Source organism: Limulus polyphemus, unplaced genomic scaffold (genome assembly GCF_000517525.1).
Source record: "Limulus polyphemus unplaced genomic scaffold, Limulus_polyphemus-2.1.2 Scaffold6642, whole genome shotgun sequence".
In the NCBI taxonomy this organism is placed as follows: Eukaryota; Metazoa; Arthropoda; class Merostomata; order Xiphosura; family Limulidae; genus Limulus; species Limulus polyphemus.
Genome location: NW_013672252.1, coordinates 10,754 through 27,684, shown reverse-complemented (window position 1 = coordinate 27,684; position 16,931 = coordinate 10,754). Strand labels below are relative to the sequence as shown.

Genomic DNA, 16,931 nt, shown 5'->3' with positions numbered 1-16,931 from the left:
ACAAGCTGCAGTACAGGCTGCTCAAATACAGGAAGAGACTTTGGAACAACGTATAGTTAGACTTTGAGCTCAAGCTGAAAGGCAGCCTACTCAAAGACAGCAAGAAACTGTTGAACAGCACAAAGCCAGAGTGCAGTCAGAATCATCAAGGCAAGCTGGATATAAACAACAAGAGACTTCTGAACAATGTCAAACCAGACTTCAAGTACAAAAATTAAGACAAATAACTTACAGAGAGCAAGAAACATAGGAGCAACATGATGTACGACTTCAGGCTCAAAGAACAAGATAAGCTCAAACACAATCTAATTTCAAATAAAGCTTTGTTTGATTAAATGCTTTTTTTATTTCTCGCATCACAGCTTTTGTCTACTTGCTGAAAAAAATACTGATCTATACATTTCAAATATAAATTTTCACCGTGCAACGCCGGGTAACTCAGCTAGTATCATATAAATCAAAAGGTATGGCTTGAGAAGTTCCAACACTTTTTTTCTGGTGTACAATAAGAAGCTATATGATCCACTCCTCAAATCTATTGTGAACTTCTGTAAATAGTTTTTGCTAACTCCCAAATAAAAACAATTACTTAAGAAATGCTCCCTTATAATACAAATATAGCTATGAACTCTACCACCTACTTTTCAGGGATATAAATTATCAAACCAAAAAAATGTTTTAGGATGTAAGACATATATACATATTGAGAGAATAAGAAACCTGAAAGACACTTTGAGATAATTAATATCAACTAAGAGTAGAAAATTCTTAGTAAAAAAATAAAAATCATTTGAAATACTTACTCATTTATGTCAGGTCCTCCAGACAATTCTACTGGTTCAATTGAGCCAGGAGGTAATTTTAAGTTCAATATGTTCTTTCCTGACCCTGGATTTTTACTCATAATGAAGAATGAATGAAATTTGATAAGTGACGATGAGGTTTAATTAAATTCTTGTAGTGGGTTTAAGCCTAAAATAAAGTAAAAAACTAATTACATTTCATTTCATATGCCTAAAAAACATTACATACTGTAGTTTAGCAAACAAATTCATTCTACACACATCCTTCACCACGAGTCATGTACTGCACACAGTGGTGCCCAGTAATGTATAACACAATAATACTAGACATACCTACTGAATTTTGCTGTGGACATAAATATATATCACTCAAGAGTTAATTGTATCTTCCAGACATATTATTTTAAAGTCTGATTCTGATAGCAGAACAACTTATCAAACAACCCCACACAATCAAGACAATTTTCAAATGAATTTAAAATTACTATAAAGAAATTAGGGGCATTTCCTAGGAATACTGAATACACACACACACACACATATATATATATATCCTGGATCCAACTAGTGATAAAAAAAACCTCATCAACACAAATACTCTATCACCAGAACTAATAACTTTATAACAAGCCTATATGTTATTTCAAACTAATAACTCTATAACAAGCCTATATGTTATTTCAGGACTAATAACTTTATAACAAGCCTATATGTTATTTCAGGACTAATAACTTTATAACAAGCCTATATGATATTTCAGGACTAATAACTTTATAACAAACCTATATGTTATTTCTGGACTAATAACTTTATAACAAACCTATATGTTATTTCAGGACTAATAACTTTATAACAAGCCTATATGTTATTTCAGGACTAATAACTTTATAACAAGCCTATATGATGTTTCCAAACTAATAACTCTATAACAAGCCTATATGTTATTTCAGGACTAATAACTTTATAACAAGCCTATATGGTATTTCAGGATCAATAACTTTATAACAAACCTATATGTTAATTCAGGACTAATAACTTTATAACAAACCTATATGTTATTTCAGGACTAATAACTTTATAACAAGCCTATATGTTATTTCAGGACTAATACCTTTATAACAAACCTATATGTTATTTCCGGACTAATAACTTTATAACAAGCCTATATGTTATTTCAGAACTAATAACTTTATAACAAACCTATACGTTATTTCAGGACTAATAACTTTATAACAAGCCTATATGTTATTTCAGGACCAATAACTTTATAACAAACCTATATGTTAATTCAGGACTAATAACTTTATGACAAACCTAATTTTAATTCAGAACTAATAACTTTATAACAAACCTATATGTTATTTCAGAACTAATAACTTTATAACAAACCTATGTGTTATTTTAAGACTAATAATATTATAACAAACCTATATGTTATGTCAGGACTAATAAATTTATAACAAACCTATATGGTATGTCAGGACTAATAAATTTATAACAAACCTATATGTTATTCCAGGATTTTAATATTTGACTAAATCATATTTCCAATTAACTATCTTTCTTTCGGTATTTTTTAGGTATATTATGTTTAATCTAATTGCTAATTTAACTGTAGCATTTCACAATTTGTCCAGCTACTATAGTTTTGAAGTACATTTTACCTTAGCTGTTGTTATCAGTTTGTTTAGCAATTTTCGAACTGTATTCTGTGAAATAACTCAAGTAATACTACATAAATTTCAAATAAGTGAAAAGAAGAACAAAAAACACTTCATAACTGTGACACCTAAATTTCAAGTCCTAACTTCAGATACAAGCTTTCAAGTAACTAACCTATCTAACCCATTCAACAAGTAGTTTTTACCAACTTCAATTAGCTCAAGCTTCTTAACCAAAATTGTCCTAATATTACCTTATTCTGAGGAGAATATGTTCAAGGTATTATTTCTAAAAATTAGTTCTCTCATAATTAATTGATTTATAATTATATATTTATATTAATCTGTAATTAATTATAGATTCAACATTTGATGAATTGCTTTTATACACTTTTTAACATTATTTATGTGGTAAGCTAAGTTTTCTCTTTGCATGTGTGCACTTATCAACACTCATTTCAATGCTGCAATGAGCTTCCTGGTCTTAATGTCCGTTAACTGTAACCCACTCTCTGAAGTTTATGGTAATAAAGGCTGAACTACTCAAAACCAAAACCTCATCTGACAGATAATCTTCAGTCCCTTAATAACAATTTGTCTCAGTTACTTGGCTATGGAGTCAACAGCATGTGAAATTGTTTGGGACCAAACATATTAAACAGTAATACACCATACTCCACCTTTAATATTAAACAGTAATACACCATACTCCACCTTTAAATATTAAACAGTAATATACCATACTCCACCTTTAAATATTAAACAGTAATACACCATACTCCACCTTTAAATATTAAACAGTAATACACCATACTCCACCTTTAAATATTAAACAGTAATACACCATACTCCACCTTTAATATTAAACAGTAATATACCATACTCCACCATTAATATTGAACAGTAATACACCATACTCCACCATTAATATTAAACAGTAATACACCATACTCCACCTTTAAATATTAAACAGTAATACACCATACTCCACCTTTATTAAACAGTAATATACCATACTCCACCTTTAATATTAAACAGTAATACACCATACTCCACCATTAATATTGAACAGTAATACACCATACTCCACCTTTAAATATTAAACAGTAATACACCATACTCCACCTTTATTAAACAGTAATACACCATACTCTACCTTTAATATTAAACAGTAACACACCATACTCTACCTTTAATATTAAACAGTAATACACCATACGTTACCTTTAATATTAAACAGTAATACATCATACTACACTTTTAATATTAAACAGTAACACACCATACTCCACCTTTAATATTAAGCAGTAATACACCATACTCCACCTTTCATATTAAATAGTAATACACCATACTCTACCTTTAATATTAAATAGCATTATACCATACTCCACCTTTAAATATTCTAGAGAACTTGCTTGAAGCAGAAATTAAGTACCAGAGTATTCTGCTTAAATTCAGTCTAAAGCATATATAGACTGCAAAACAGTTAGGAAATGGTAATAGTCTGTACTACATGAGACTCTGATTACATCTAATGTTAAAACAGACAATGTCCACTCGACATTCACACACTCTGCAAAATTACATGCTTGAGTTGTATCATTGTTCTTTCACTGTTTGTATCATTGTTCTTTCAAAAAGTAAGCGTGTGGAAATACTTTGATTCTATTAATAATAATAAGGCAATTTGTATGTTTTGCAAGTTTTGATTTCCTACTTTGGTGTGACAACAGATGTAAGAAATCTACTCAAACATGTCCACAGATGGAAATATACTGCATACATGATAGCTAGCAATATGGTGATGGCCTTGTATTTCCAGTGTAGATTTTCTGTAATCTTGTATGCAGTCAATTGCATAGTATTCAAAAACTTTGGTCATTAATTTTAAGTTTACATGTTCTCATACCAAAAATGTATTTCCTATAATGCTTACCTCCTCTCACACCCTAGCTTTATCCCAACGAAAGGTTCTCTTCTTTGCCCATCTAAGCATTGGTATGAATGTCACCTCGCTATATCACCCTAGTGATTTTAAACTTGTGACTCTCTCCACCTACGATCTATATATTTATATACTCGATCCATATATAAGCTCCCAATTATTCTTTCTTATTCACTTTTTTGAGACTGGCAAGATTATCAAATGAGAACAATGGCTATTGTAGGAAGGAAGGGTGGGATAGTGAAGAGGAGATATGTATTATCTGAAATACATTTTCAGTATAGGAAAATGTAAACTTTCGAAAAAGACTCACCTCCTCTCACACTTTAGCTACAATCCCAAATTGACCAGGTGGAGGGACCGGTGAGGGCAAAATCCACACAGAGAGCATCTGCGTAAAAATACAGATTTGCAAAATTGAGATATAATAAAGTACACTAGTGGGGATATGCACTACTTGTGGAACAGGTATGCTCTTTGCCCACATAAAGTGAAATCTAAACATGGGTGGTAAAGGCCAATCGGCTACAGAGTCAATATCGTTCATTATCGGGAGATTTATCCAGGCCCCAACCATGTCTGATCATTGTAATTATAGGGCTGTGGATGCAAAGCTAGATCCAAGTTGTAATGGCTAGAGCATGAGGGACTGTTATATGATATAATTGGAATATGATATGAAGAGAACCCAACCTGAAAGTTTCAGGATGTTGCATGTCAAGCCACCAGAATTACGAAAAGAAGGCAAGAAACACCTAAGTGGACAAACCCTTCCTCCAACCTGAAGAAGCACAAAATGTAAGAAACCAAACTTTGAATTACAGGCCCAGGGGTAACCAAAACCCATCTGAGAAAGAGACTGCTAAATCCTGTAAATAGTGCAATATAAAGGAAGAAGGTGTGGTCCACATACCAGCCTGTACAATTCCCACTAATGGGCGACACAACCAAGCTGCCAGGAACATTGATATATGTTGAACTTGAGGAGATGAGTCTCTAAAAAGTCTCTACTCCTCCAAAGAAAAACCAGAGTAAGTTATCTGAACCAACTAACAAATCCAACTTGTCAAAGTGACAGGGGATAAGTTGCATGATACCAAAGGATCACAATGGATGAATAACCAGTGATATGAGCCCCAAGATGCTTTAGTGTGTCCACATAACATCAGAGAGCCTGAACAGGGCATAAAAACAAATGGTTGTATAAGTGGAAAATGGTGGGATGGTGAATAGGAGAGAAAGACTTATCTCCTTCCCTAGCTGCTGCATTTTTAGGTAGAACAGAATGTAGTTGGAATGGTACAGAGTCCTGTGAACATGAAGTGCAAACAGATTTGAACATTGATACCCTCTAGCCAATAACAGAAGAAAATATGTTGTAAACAAAAGATGATATAGTGAATATGATCCCAAAAGTTAAAAAGGTGGACGTGTTAATGCATGGAGAGCCACTGAGATATCCCAATTAAGAACCTGGAAAGGGCAATGAGGATGGATAACCCAAAATGGTTTCAAATGAATGACAAAGGTGGGGACTCAAAACTTTTCTTCTCTTAGAAAAATGCAAAGTTAGTGATAAGGCAGTCTTATACAAGGCAATAGGCAAAAGCACCAAAATTTTGTCAAACAACCATGTCAAAAATTGAGACGCATGTGGTACAGTGGGACACAAAGGGTTAAACCCATGTCTGAGAAACCACTGATGATTAGTAAACCATTTCCTTTGATAAACTTCCAAAGGAAGATGTCAAATGGAATGTGTTAATAAGGATGTCACTCTAGATGTCAATTCCTGATGTCATGTGATGGCTGCATAAAAACCAGGTGTGAAGTTGAAGAATACCAACTGCTGGATGAAAAACGTCGAACTGAGGCTGACGTAAGAGAGATAGCCAGGAAGGTAGGGAAAGAGGCTGACACTCCTGAAGTTACTGGAGGAGTGGAAACCAGGGATGACCTGACCAATATGGTGCCACTGGAAGGAATTCACAGGACCTAGAGCAAATCAGTTCCAAAACCTTGCAAAGTAGATGAATTGGGGGGAATGCAGAAAGATGAAGACCCATCCAATCTTGGCTGAGAGCATCTATTCCTAAAGCCAGAGGGTGAAGTACTGGAGACCAGAAGGCCAGGAGCTGAGCAGTCCAATGTGTGGTGAAGGCATTGATTTGTGTTGTTTCTAGACAAGAGCAGATCCAACATAAAACTTCAGGATAAAGCATCCATTCCATAAGAGGGTCTTTGTTAGGATGAGATACCTGGTTTGCCTCTAGATTCATTACCCCTGGAACATGACAAGCAAGGAGAACAATTTGGTGTTTGTGTGCCCAAAGGAGAAGATCCACTGTTCGAAAACAAAGATCTGGAGTGAGTGCACCCTTGCTTTGAAATATACAAGACTATTGTGAAATTATCCAAATGAAGCATTAGCCCTTCCCTCACAATAACTCGAGACCCTGTGGAACTGCTAAACATTTTCACAAACTGATGTGTATAGAAGCTTTCTCTACTATCCAAAGTCCCTGGAATTCCATATTTTCTATACAAGCACCCCAGCCCTGAAGAGAAGCATCTGTGAACAGATGTATCTCTGGCCATTGAGGTGGTAGAGGGACACCTATTATTGTGTTGTCCCTGTTCAACAACCAGCTGAGATCCAGTAACTGTAATCCAACAGTCTCACTGGACAATATAGTGCATCTGTGCAAATGTACCACTGGTTCCATAAGGACCATTGAAGGGCTCTCATGTGGACCCAACCTAAAGAATTGAGTGATACCAAAGATACCCAGACCCCAAAAAGAGATAGAACTATGTGTGCTGCTGGAGTAGGAGACAACTGGATTTGAAGAATCACCCATTCCATGGCCTGAAGGCAAAAAGGAGAGGGTTGGACCTGGCTTAGTCAGGAATGGAAAAACACCCCTAAATGGATGAGCTACTGTGTGGGATTAAGAAAAGACTTCACCTTTTCTATAAGAAACCATGCTCTCACAGCTTCTGTTAACAGAGTCTAAACATGCAGTTCTGCCAAATGGTGGGAGGGGGTGAGAAGAAGCCAGTCATCCATGTAATGGTGAGTTTGAATGCTGGGAGAGTGGAAATGATATGAAAAAACTGACTATCTGTCAAAAAGCATATAGAGTACATGCAAGGATGAATGGTACAGCACGAAACTGAAAAACCTGAGTATCCGTCAAAAAGCATACAGAGTAGATGCAAGGATGAATGGTACAGCACGAAACTGAAAACCTGGTTGTTGTGCATGAAACGGAGATAACACCTTGAAGATTCGGCGATCGGGATATAAACGTAGGCATCTGTGACATCAAATTTTATCATTCTTAGTCCAGGTGGAAAGAGTCACCAAAGGGAAAGAAATGAATCCATTGTAAACCGATGAGGCTCAAGAAAGTGATGGAGATGTGCAATGTCGATGAATGGTCACCAATTGCCCCCCTTTTCAGTACTACAAACAGCCAAGAATAAAACCCTCAAGAGAGAGGAGATGATGCACTCTATGGCTGGAAGTAAGTGGGTCCTTGGGAAATGGAAAAGCCAGTTGGTATGAAAGACAGATGAGGAGAAGACATGAACTGAATGAAATCTGATCCTGAGAACTTGAATGACCCACTGATCTGTGGTGAATGTCTCCCATACTGACACGAGATACCACAGGACCTGACCCCATAAAATAGTCACTGATGCTGGAATCAGCACTCCATCATGGAGTAGGATTCCCATTGATAAGATTGGAATTGCCCTGTTGTTCCAATAGGCTGTAGCACCAAAGCAGAAAGTCTGGAAACTCAAATGGGAGATGCAGTAAACTGTCCTTTGGGATGGTTGAGAAGCCAGTATAGAAAGTGAAGAATGTAGACAGACTACATCTACTCTATACTGCATGAAGACTGGAATTCCCACAAAAAATGGATTGAAAAAAAAAATAGTTTCTCTGAGGTCTCTGAGGGCCAACGTAAGAGATGGACTCCTCCAAAGGATCCCAGGAACAAATCAACCAAGATACCAAAGAGAGAGCAGAAGCCAATAACCTGATTCAAGTGGAAGTCAATTAATGAATAGGATCCTCATAAATTTGAGCAAGGGATCTATGATAGGCCTCAGACAACAGATACAAATATGATAAAAAATGCAAAACTTGTAAATGATAGACAAATCTGGAAAAGTGAGAATGATTATGATGAACAGTGGCATCTTGTCTAGAGCCCCAAATAGGAAGTAAACAGTCTAACCTCTGAGAGTCCAAATAAGGGTTCTCTAGGCGATGGAAAGTTAAGGCATGCTGATCCAATAAACAAGGAGGACAAGGCATAGCAGCACCCTACCTCAGTTGATCTGAAAAAGGTGGAAAGAGAAGGTAATCAGATGAACTAGTTTCTCCTAATAGAGGTGAAGATTCATAAACCCCAGAAGAAATATTCAAAAGATTAAAATATGACACACTAATTGTGAAAAAGTGTGCAGGAGGTGGAATGTCCATCCAAGGTTCAGGAGTACCTGTCTGAGCAAAGGAAATTGCTGGAGAAATATAGTCTAAATTCTCACTAGTCTGCCCTTGATCTCCCACCAACTCAGTCTCAGTGCCAACAGGAGAAAAAGCATGTTAGACTCTCTCTCTCTCTTTGCATATAAGGAACTGTATGTCTTCCACAGGGTGGCCCCCTGATGCCCAAGTAACTTTAGAGGTGGTACAGGAAGGGCATCAGTTTACTCCATGTCTGAGACATGACGATGATTATTCATATTCAAAAAACATCTCTACAACTTTTTTTATTGTAAATCAAGAAAATAAACAATAAACTTAAGCTCCACAAAATAATTCAAAAGAAACATTGCAAATGTAGTAATAGTGCTAATGTTAAAACCCTCAGTAAAAACGTAATACTGTCTTTGTAATTTTTGCCATTGAGAAAATGTGAATAAGAATAAATAATGGGGAGCTTTTATATGGATTGGGTATAGAGAGCTAATTGAAATAGGTGGAAAGAATCACTAGGAGCAATATAGTGGGGTATAAAGACTTGAGCAAATGAGTTAGGATTCATAACAATGCTTAGATGGGCAAAGAAGAGAACCTTTCATCAGGATAAAGCGAAAGTATAAGAAGAGGTAACCGTGTTTTGGAATCCAGACTTCAATGTCCCTGTGTCAGCCTGTGGCTTTGACAACAAATGTATAGATCAGTGTGGCAGCTGAAAGCTACATCTCCATGATATGCCATTACATAACCATTGACTGGATGTTGAAGAACATAGTTCTTGATACACAAGATAAATGAATGACACACTGGTGTGAGCATTGCCAAATATGTAAAGGTACACATCAATGAGTTCAAGACAGGTCTTATGTCATGCATCATAACAGACAATGCCAGTAATATGAACATTGGAGGCTGGTCTGCTATGGTTCAGCTGCTTTTCTCACTCACTGAAGCTGGCTATCAATGATGGCTTCAAACAGACAACCAACGCATAGACAACTTCAGTGGCTAACACCTTGAAGACCATTTTAATCATTCTACATTTGCCATTAAAGACCTCAAAGACTACCAGAAGGAAAGAGTCCCTAGGTCTCATTCAAGCTCCATCAGAACATGATGGAATTCAAGTTACCTGATGATGAAACAGTCACTTGAATTGAATGGCACTGTATAATGTAATTCATGATGACTCAATAACAGAGCCCTTAGAAACTGCAATGCTAGATCTAAGAGCAAACATATGGAAAATAATGGGATAAGTTGTGTCAATGCTGGAGCCACTAAACTTTCAATTAAAGGATGGTGAATCTACATCTGGGATAGTCTACTCGATCCTGGGATTCATTTTACCTGATCTATGCCCTGATGGAACTGTCTTCCCCTGTTGCAGATATGAAGATCAGGATAGAAGACAATATCATGTCACAATTCAAGGTAGATGCCAGTGGAGAACTTGACATCAGTGTACTCCAAGACATCATAGCCCTTGCAGCAGTCATGGAACCCAAATCCAAATCTCTACAATTTATGTCAACAGATAAAAGTGGTCAGAGATTGCAGCATCTGTCTAATAGAGGAGTAGCAAGCCTGCAAGGTGATGTAAGATATCAGACCTCCAAGATGTTTCTAATGCAAATAATTATCATACAATGCTATATTCACTGTATGCATATGCACAATAGCTTAACTGGCAAAACCATTTAGTGTTTTGAATACTTGCAATACCTAGACATACAATGCAGCATGTAAGAGTATTTTTTGTACATGGATAATTTGAACTGTCCCTTTTCCCTTTTTTCCTATGTTTTAGGCTACAGCATGTTGCAAATATCAGTGTCAGATTAAATGATACTGAGGCCAAGAAAGAGACTATTAGATTGCCTCTTAGCAGATGTTGTTCCTGTAGGAAGCCAGTCTGAAACTGCTGTGGACAAGAAGTTTGTGGTCTAATTTTCAGAACCAGTGTACTCTACAGATCCTCTGAAACAGTGGCAAAACACTTGTGACACATTACCTATGCATCCCAGTTTCAGAGGTAACTAGTGAGGTAGACTTTTTCATTTGTTTTGCTTTATTGCTAAAAGGAATGCTTCTTATCTATATAAATATAATAGTACTGACTGTTGTCTAATGTACGTCCACATAACTACTTCGCAGGGTATAGACAGATCTTCACACCAAAATTGGTATGGAGGTTCATTAGATCCAAGCAGGGGATACAAACAAATTTTCAGTTTTTGCATTTTGTGTTTTGCAGTTTTATGGGCATTTTTTACAATTACATATAAGGGAAGCAACTTTTTATGTCCTAAGACATGAATTTACATAACTTCCATCCAGGGGACGGGTACTCCAGATAGTAGTGGAATATGTTGATTTTTTTTTTACAAAACTTTCGTAATCCATCAAGCAGGCCACAGATATTTACAAAATACAAGGTCATCTTCGAAAGTGATTAAATTGATTATGATTTGATTACAAGACCCTAATTAATCAATCACAGATTTCTGATCATTGTAGTAAACTTTATACTGTAACTTAAGAGGCCTTATAACCAACAGTGTCTAATAATGTTAAAACAACATTACGTTAAACTATGTTTAAGGTTAGTAGATGTTAAAATGAAAATTAAGTTCTTAAAATATATTTATGTTAAAATTTTTGTGGAAGATTATGATATGGTTAAGCTTTTTATTTTTTTTTCTCTTCTGTTTTTACAAGAACAAACAAATGTTAGCAAGACTCATTCTGTGCAAAATATTGGAATTGATCTGAATAATATAGATATTAATCCTTTGGTGGGCCCGGCATGGCCAGGTGGTTAGGGTGCTCGACTCGTAATCTGAGGGTCGTGGGTTCAAATCCCCGTAACACCAAACATGCCAACCTCCGCCACTGCCTGGTCCCAAGTCCAGGTTGAGGGTTGGGCATGGGGTTAGCAACTCCACCCCATAAAAACCAACCTGCTACAAGTAACTGCAACAACAACTTCCGTTGGCGAGGTGTTGTTGCAGCCCTATGCTCCACTGGGAGTTTACAGAAATAAAAAAAAAAAATCCTTTGGTGATAACTAAAAAGTTAAATATTACAAATAGATACAGCATCAGGTCGAGACAGTGTTATATTAAGGGTTTTAAAAGAGATCAAAGATCATCTATGCAAGCGACTCTCTCATTTTTGCTAGGTCAATAAATAGTGAGCAAACTCCTGGAGTTGCTAATGCTACTCCTATTTTTAAAGAGGGAATGAAGTGATAAAATATACCTTGGATATGAGAGCCCAATTAGTCCTACTGATGTAGCAAGAAAAATCTAAACTAATAGAAAAAGCTTTCCAAGGTCATCTAGTGAAATATAACATCATAAAAATAGAGCCAAATGGAATTACTAGAGGGATATCTTGCCTTACTAATCTCTTAAGATTTTTTGTTGATGCTATTTATTATACGAATAATGGAAAGGGTATGGACTTGGAGTAATTAGATTTTCAAAAAGTTTTTGGTAAGGTTCTATACAGACAATAAACTAAGAAAATCTGTTCAGTGGGTGTTGGAGAAAAACTATTTAATTGGATTGTACAATGAGTAGGTGAAAGACAGAGAAAAATATGTTAATAATGCATACCTGGAGATGAGTTTTCAAGCTTTCCAAGAGAATCAGAAAGGATAACAAATGAAAGAGAGTTATTGAGGAAAAATTCTATTGTTGATTCATTTTGGCACACTATTACAGTCTCAGTAGATAGAAAGAGAACAAAAACTAGAAAAAAACATATTCAACTCCATAGTGCTAATTGCAGTAATGGGGAAGAAGCAACATCCTTAATAAAACAGTGCTCAGAATAATAAAACTAAAATAGACAGACTGGGTATAACCAAGATACAGTTTTGCTGGAAAAACTGAATACATGCGGAAAACAGACCTCCCTCAATAGAAGAAGATATGTATACACGAAGGAAGTCAAAAGAAAAAAAACTTTTGAGGATTCAACAATCAAACTGAGTTTGAATTGAATTCAAAACTAAACTTTAATTTAAATTTACAAAATCAAAATAAAAGTGATTTAAAGTATTTCCTATATTTTCAATAAAACATACAGTAATAATAAACTTAGTTGAAGATTTATCTCCACTTTGGAAAATACTTCATTGAAATTGGTAAGTAATATAGTTAAAAGTGTAAGTATACCAAAAAAAGGTCCCAAATTTTCCCTAATTCCTGTGTAAAGGTAATAAAACAAGAACCATTAAAAACATTGGACAAATTTTAGTCTCTATGTTGGATACAGTATGGACAGTGTGAGAGGTTAACCTGTTATCAAAATTTTTTATCTAGTATTTAGATTATTGAGAGAAAAACACAAGATAATTAGTTATCCTGTTCACTTTTACATAAGTTAACATTTTTCAACACTGCTCTTCTCACATCCAGCTTTCCTGACTCAGTGTTGCCTTCTATATGCAAATTTTTTTCACTTGCTACTAGTCCTGAGGCTCCCACCTAATCTCACTTGTTTCCATGTGATGTTGTATGCAAATGAGCATTTGACAACCTTCTACCAACAGAGTACAACACTGCCTCCTACTACAGTTGGCTCCCTCTATATTGATTAGACAAAAAAGTAAGATGCACCAGAAGTGGGGCAAAAGGGTGGATGTATCTATCAGAAATAAATTTTCACCATTTGGAAAATGTTAACGTCTGTCTCATTTAGTTAGAATCCTAGAAGTACCAAAGAGAATCCATGGAGTGCAACACCCTATACCTAGGAACAGTACAGGGGCACACTCATGGGAAACCATCTTGTCTGTACCAGGGTACACTCTTTGCTAAGAAAGGAAGTGTTGCAAGGATGGTCGAAGATACAAGTACAGTCCAAAACTTGCATCAGGCTTATGGAAGTGCCATATATATGTGTGTGTGTGTGTGTGTGGTGTGTGGTGTGCTATGGTAAATCAGACCATACATGGTGGGTAAACTCTAGTCCAAAACAAACCAGGACTGAGAATTTGAATTCTGGACTGCAGTAGAAAGAGCATCCCTACCATCTTCATCTCAAGCTCAGTAAGGCAGAACCAAAAACTAATATCTACCCTTTAACTAATTGAGGCTTATGTTGGTTGGTCCTGTACCAATCCAACACCAGACCACTCACGAGGCACACAACCCCAGCAGTGAAGAACTAATGACCAGCAAGAAAAAAGAAAAAGAGGGAATGAAAACACAGTGGAGAGTATGGATTTTAAACTAGGCATGGAGGATGAACAGGAATCCTTTGCCTCTTTTATTCATGTTAATCCATGAATGGGTATGGTCTGGATTAGGCTTGGTTTAGGAAAATGAGTACAACAAGGATACCTCGAGCAGTCTTGTGGAATACCCCATCTTATAAGTGAGTAGTATATTGGGTCAGGACGGACCTACACTGTGCAGAATTTGGTTAAGTATACCCTGGCAGGCAGCACCACTGAGTGGATTCCTGTAAAGGACTAGAGGGCTTTGTAAAAAGAGGGTAAGAAAAAAAGAAAGACTTACCCAGACAGAAATGGTATAATGTGTGATGGTAGTCAATAACCCGATGAAGAAGAAGAAATGGCCAGATGATGGAGATGTTGTGTGATAAAGGTATGAGGGATCACTTACATGCCAGCCCAAACAATATTCTCCAACAGACAACAGAAGTAGTCAATGAGTGAGTTTGGTGATGAATTTGAAGGGAGGACACCCGGAAATGCCAAAATGTTTCTCCATATAACGAAGAATATGCTAAATGGACAAGATGTCACACCCATCCAGTGAGAGTAACAGGAGAAAGATTGTGGGTGGATGAAGGATTCCATGGAGGAAGAAAAATTGATAGAGATGAGACAGAATGATGGCTAGATGCCAACCTTCAGTGTGCTGAGAAATGACAAACAGACAACAATAAAATCCCAGAGAAGAGTGGGAAACCATTTTGATAGCATCCATGGCCAAAAGGTCTGATACTACCATGGAGAAAGAATGGTGGGAGAAATGATCCCCTAGAGGAGGGAAAAGAACAGGAACAAAGACAAATGGGGAAGAGAGGAAAAATGAAGAGCAAAATAGAGCCTGTAGCCCCCAATGGTTGACCTCAAAAGGAATCCACAGGTCCACAAGTTAAGCCAAATGGGCCCCACTGTTCCTAAAATCAGAAGAAAGTCAACAACCAGACTGTCGGGACTGAAACCTATAGATAATGGAGGAATAGATGGGAGAATAAAAAAAATGGAATGGAAAAGATGGGATATAAGGGTAGTCAAGGGAAAATGTTGCATGATCTTACCCCATAACTACAAAAAATCAGGTACCCCACCAAAAAACCAATGGAGAGAAAAGGATCCAGACAAAGGTTTCCAAGATAAGGAGGAGGTAAATGCACTTGAAAAGAAGGGAATGCTTCCCCAACAAATCCCAGCAACAGAGTAACCAAGTGACAAGGGACAAGGCTGAGGAAGAATACACCATTGATGTAGAAAAAGGAAAGGAACAAGTGTCTCCTGAAAACCCCATAGGAGAATGGTGGATTTCTCCCAAAAGAAGATAGATGGAGTATAAATAACATAAAAGGGTAGTGAGGACAAGGCAAGAAAACTAAGTTTAAGAAAGACTAATAGAGGCTACTGGATAAGAATCCCAAGCCTAAAGAAAAGATTCCAGAGATTGGGAGTCCAAGAAAAGGGCTTCAGCTTGATTGTAAGTCAAGGCATATGAGCAACCAGTTAAAGATGATGAAGCATACCAGCAACAGAATGAAGTTGAGACATACAATTTTTCTGCATGGACTCAAATATTAGAGGTAAGGAGGGAAAACATAATATTCCTAAAAAGGTGGCAAATGAGAAAGGGAAGGTAAAGAATGATAAGAAATAGGAGAGAGTGTAAAAGCTAACAGAAGAAAAGTCATGGAAAAAGTTAGAATGTCAAGGTAGATCTACGTCTGCACTAGAAGAATTCTTTGCAAATTTAGGCGGTAGGAAAAGACTGCCTAAAATCCACTTACTCACAGGTGGGATTATAGGAGGAAAAAAGTATGTGTCAAGGCCAGAAAAAGGCCCAGGCCACATGCCAGACTCCACCAACCACAGCACAATAGCTGTCAGGTCTCCTGACAGATAAAGAAGCACCTGACACCATTGTGGTAGTCTGTGTAGAGTGAAAAAAGTCTAGATGTTCAACAATACACTGCATGGAAATGACTATCTCTGTGTAATTAATTTTGTGGAAAATATGAGTCACAAAGTCTATATAGGCAGAATTGTTTCAAAATAAAAACAAAAGATATTTCTTCAACAGTTGGTTTTTAGATACTTCAATCAAATGTTGACATTGAGTAATCTCATGAGAGCGAAAAATACATGTATAACACAAGAGTGCCAAATCAAGAAGTGATGGTTGAACAATCAGTATATAGAAAGCCAGCTGCACTAGGAGGCATTGTTGCACTCGTACTGGTGGAGGGTTGTCACATGATCATTTGCATGTAACAATGCAGCAATATCACATGGAAACGTGAGATTAGATGGGAGCCTCAAAAGTAGTGATGAGCAAAAAAATTTGCATACAGAAGGCAGCACAGAATCGAGAAAGCTACATATGAGCAGAATATATCAGAATTTGTATTTTTGAAAGAGAAGTTGTAAATAGGTGCTTATGCTTACATAGAAATAGAAATCACAGCTTCAAGAAAGTTACTGAGCCCAACATAAGTCTACTGAAGAAATTTAAATCAGCTAAGCAACCAATTGAATGTGGATGAAACTTACTTAAAATTGAGGAAATTAAAATATGATTGAAATATTGAAGAAAATTTCTTGTATTATTTTCATATGACAGTAGAACTTCAACATTAGTCTTAACAAGTTCAACACAATTAAATTATAGAGAGTCTGCATGGGTTCTCAGGAATTAAAAACTATCCACAACACAGGTTACAATTCATGTAGACGGGACAAATATTATGATTTATTAGTACTACATGCATTAATATCTCTCTCA

At 36.4% G+C, this 16,931-nt stretch overlaps 1 protein-coding gene across 1 annotated transcript in view; it reads right to left on the bottom strand.

The window, feature by feature from the left end:
• The window catches only part of LOC106473928 (dual specificity mitogen-activated protein kinase kinase 1-like), a gene marked incomplete at its 3' end in the record, with an annotated part of 44,123 nt that overhangs the window by 20,700 nt on the left and 6,492 nt on the right, over positions 1–16,931 (bottom strand). Inside the window, exon 2 of the mRNA XM_022402325.1 lies at positions 804–972. Coding sequence (XP_022258033.1) covers positions 804–904 — 101 coding nt within the window. The remainder of the gene's footprint in view (positions 1–803; positions 973–16,931) is intronic.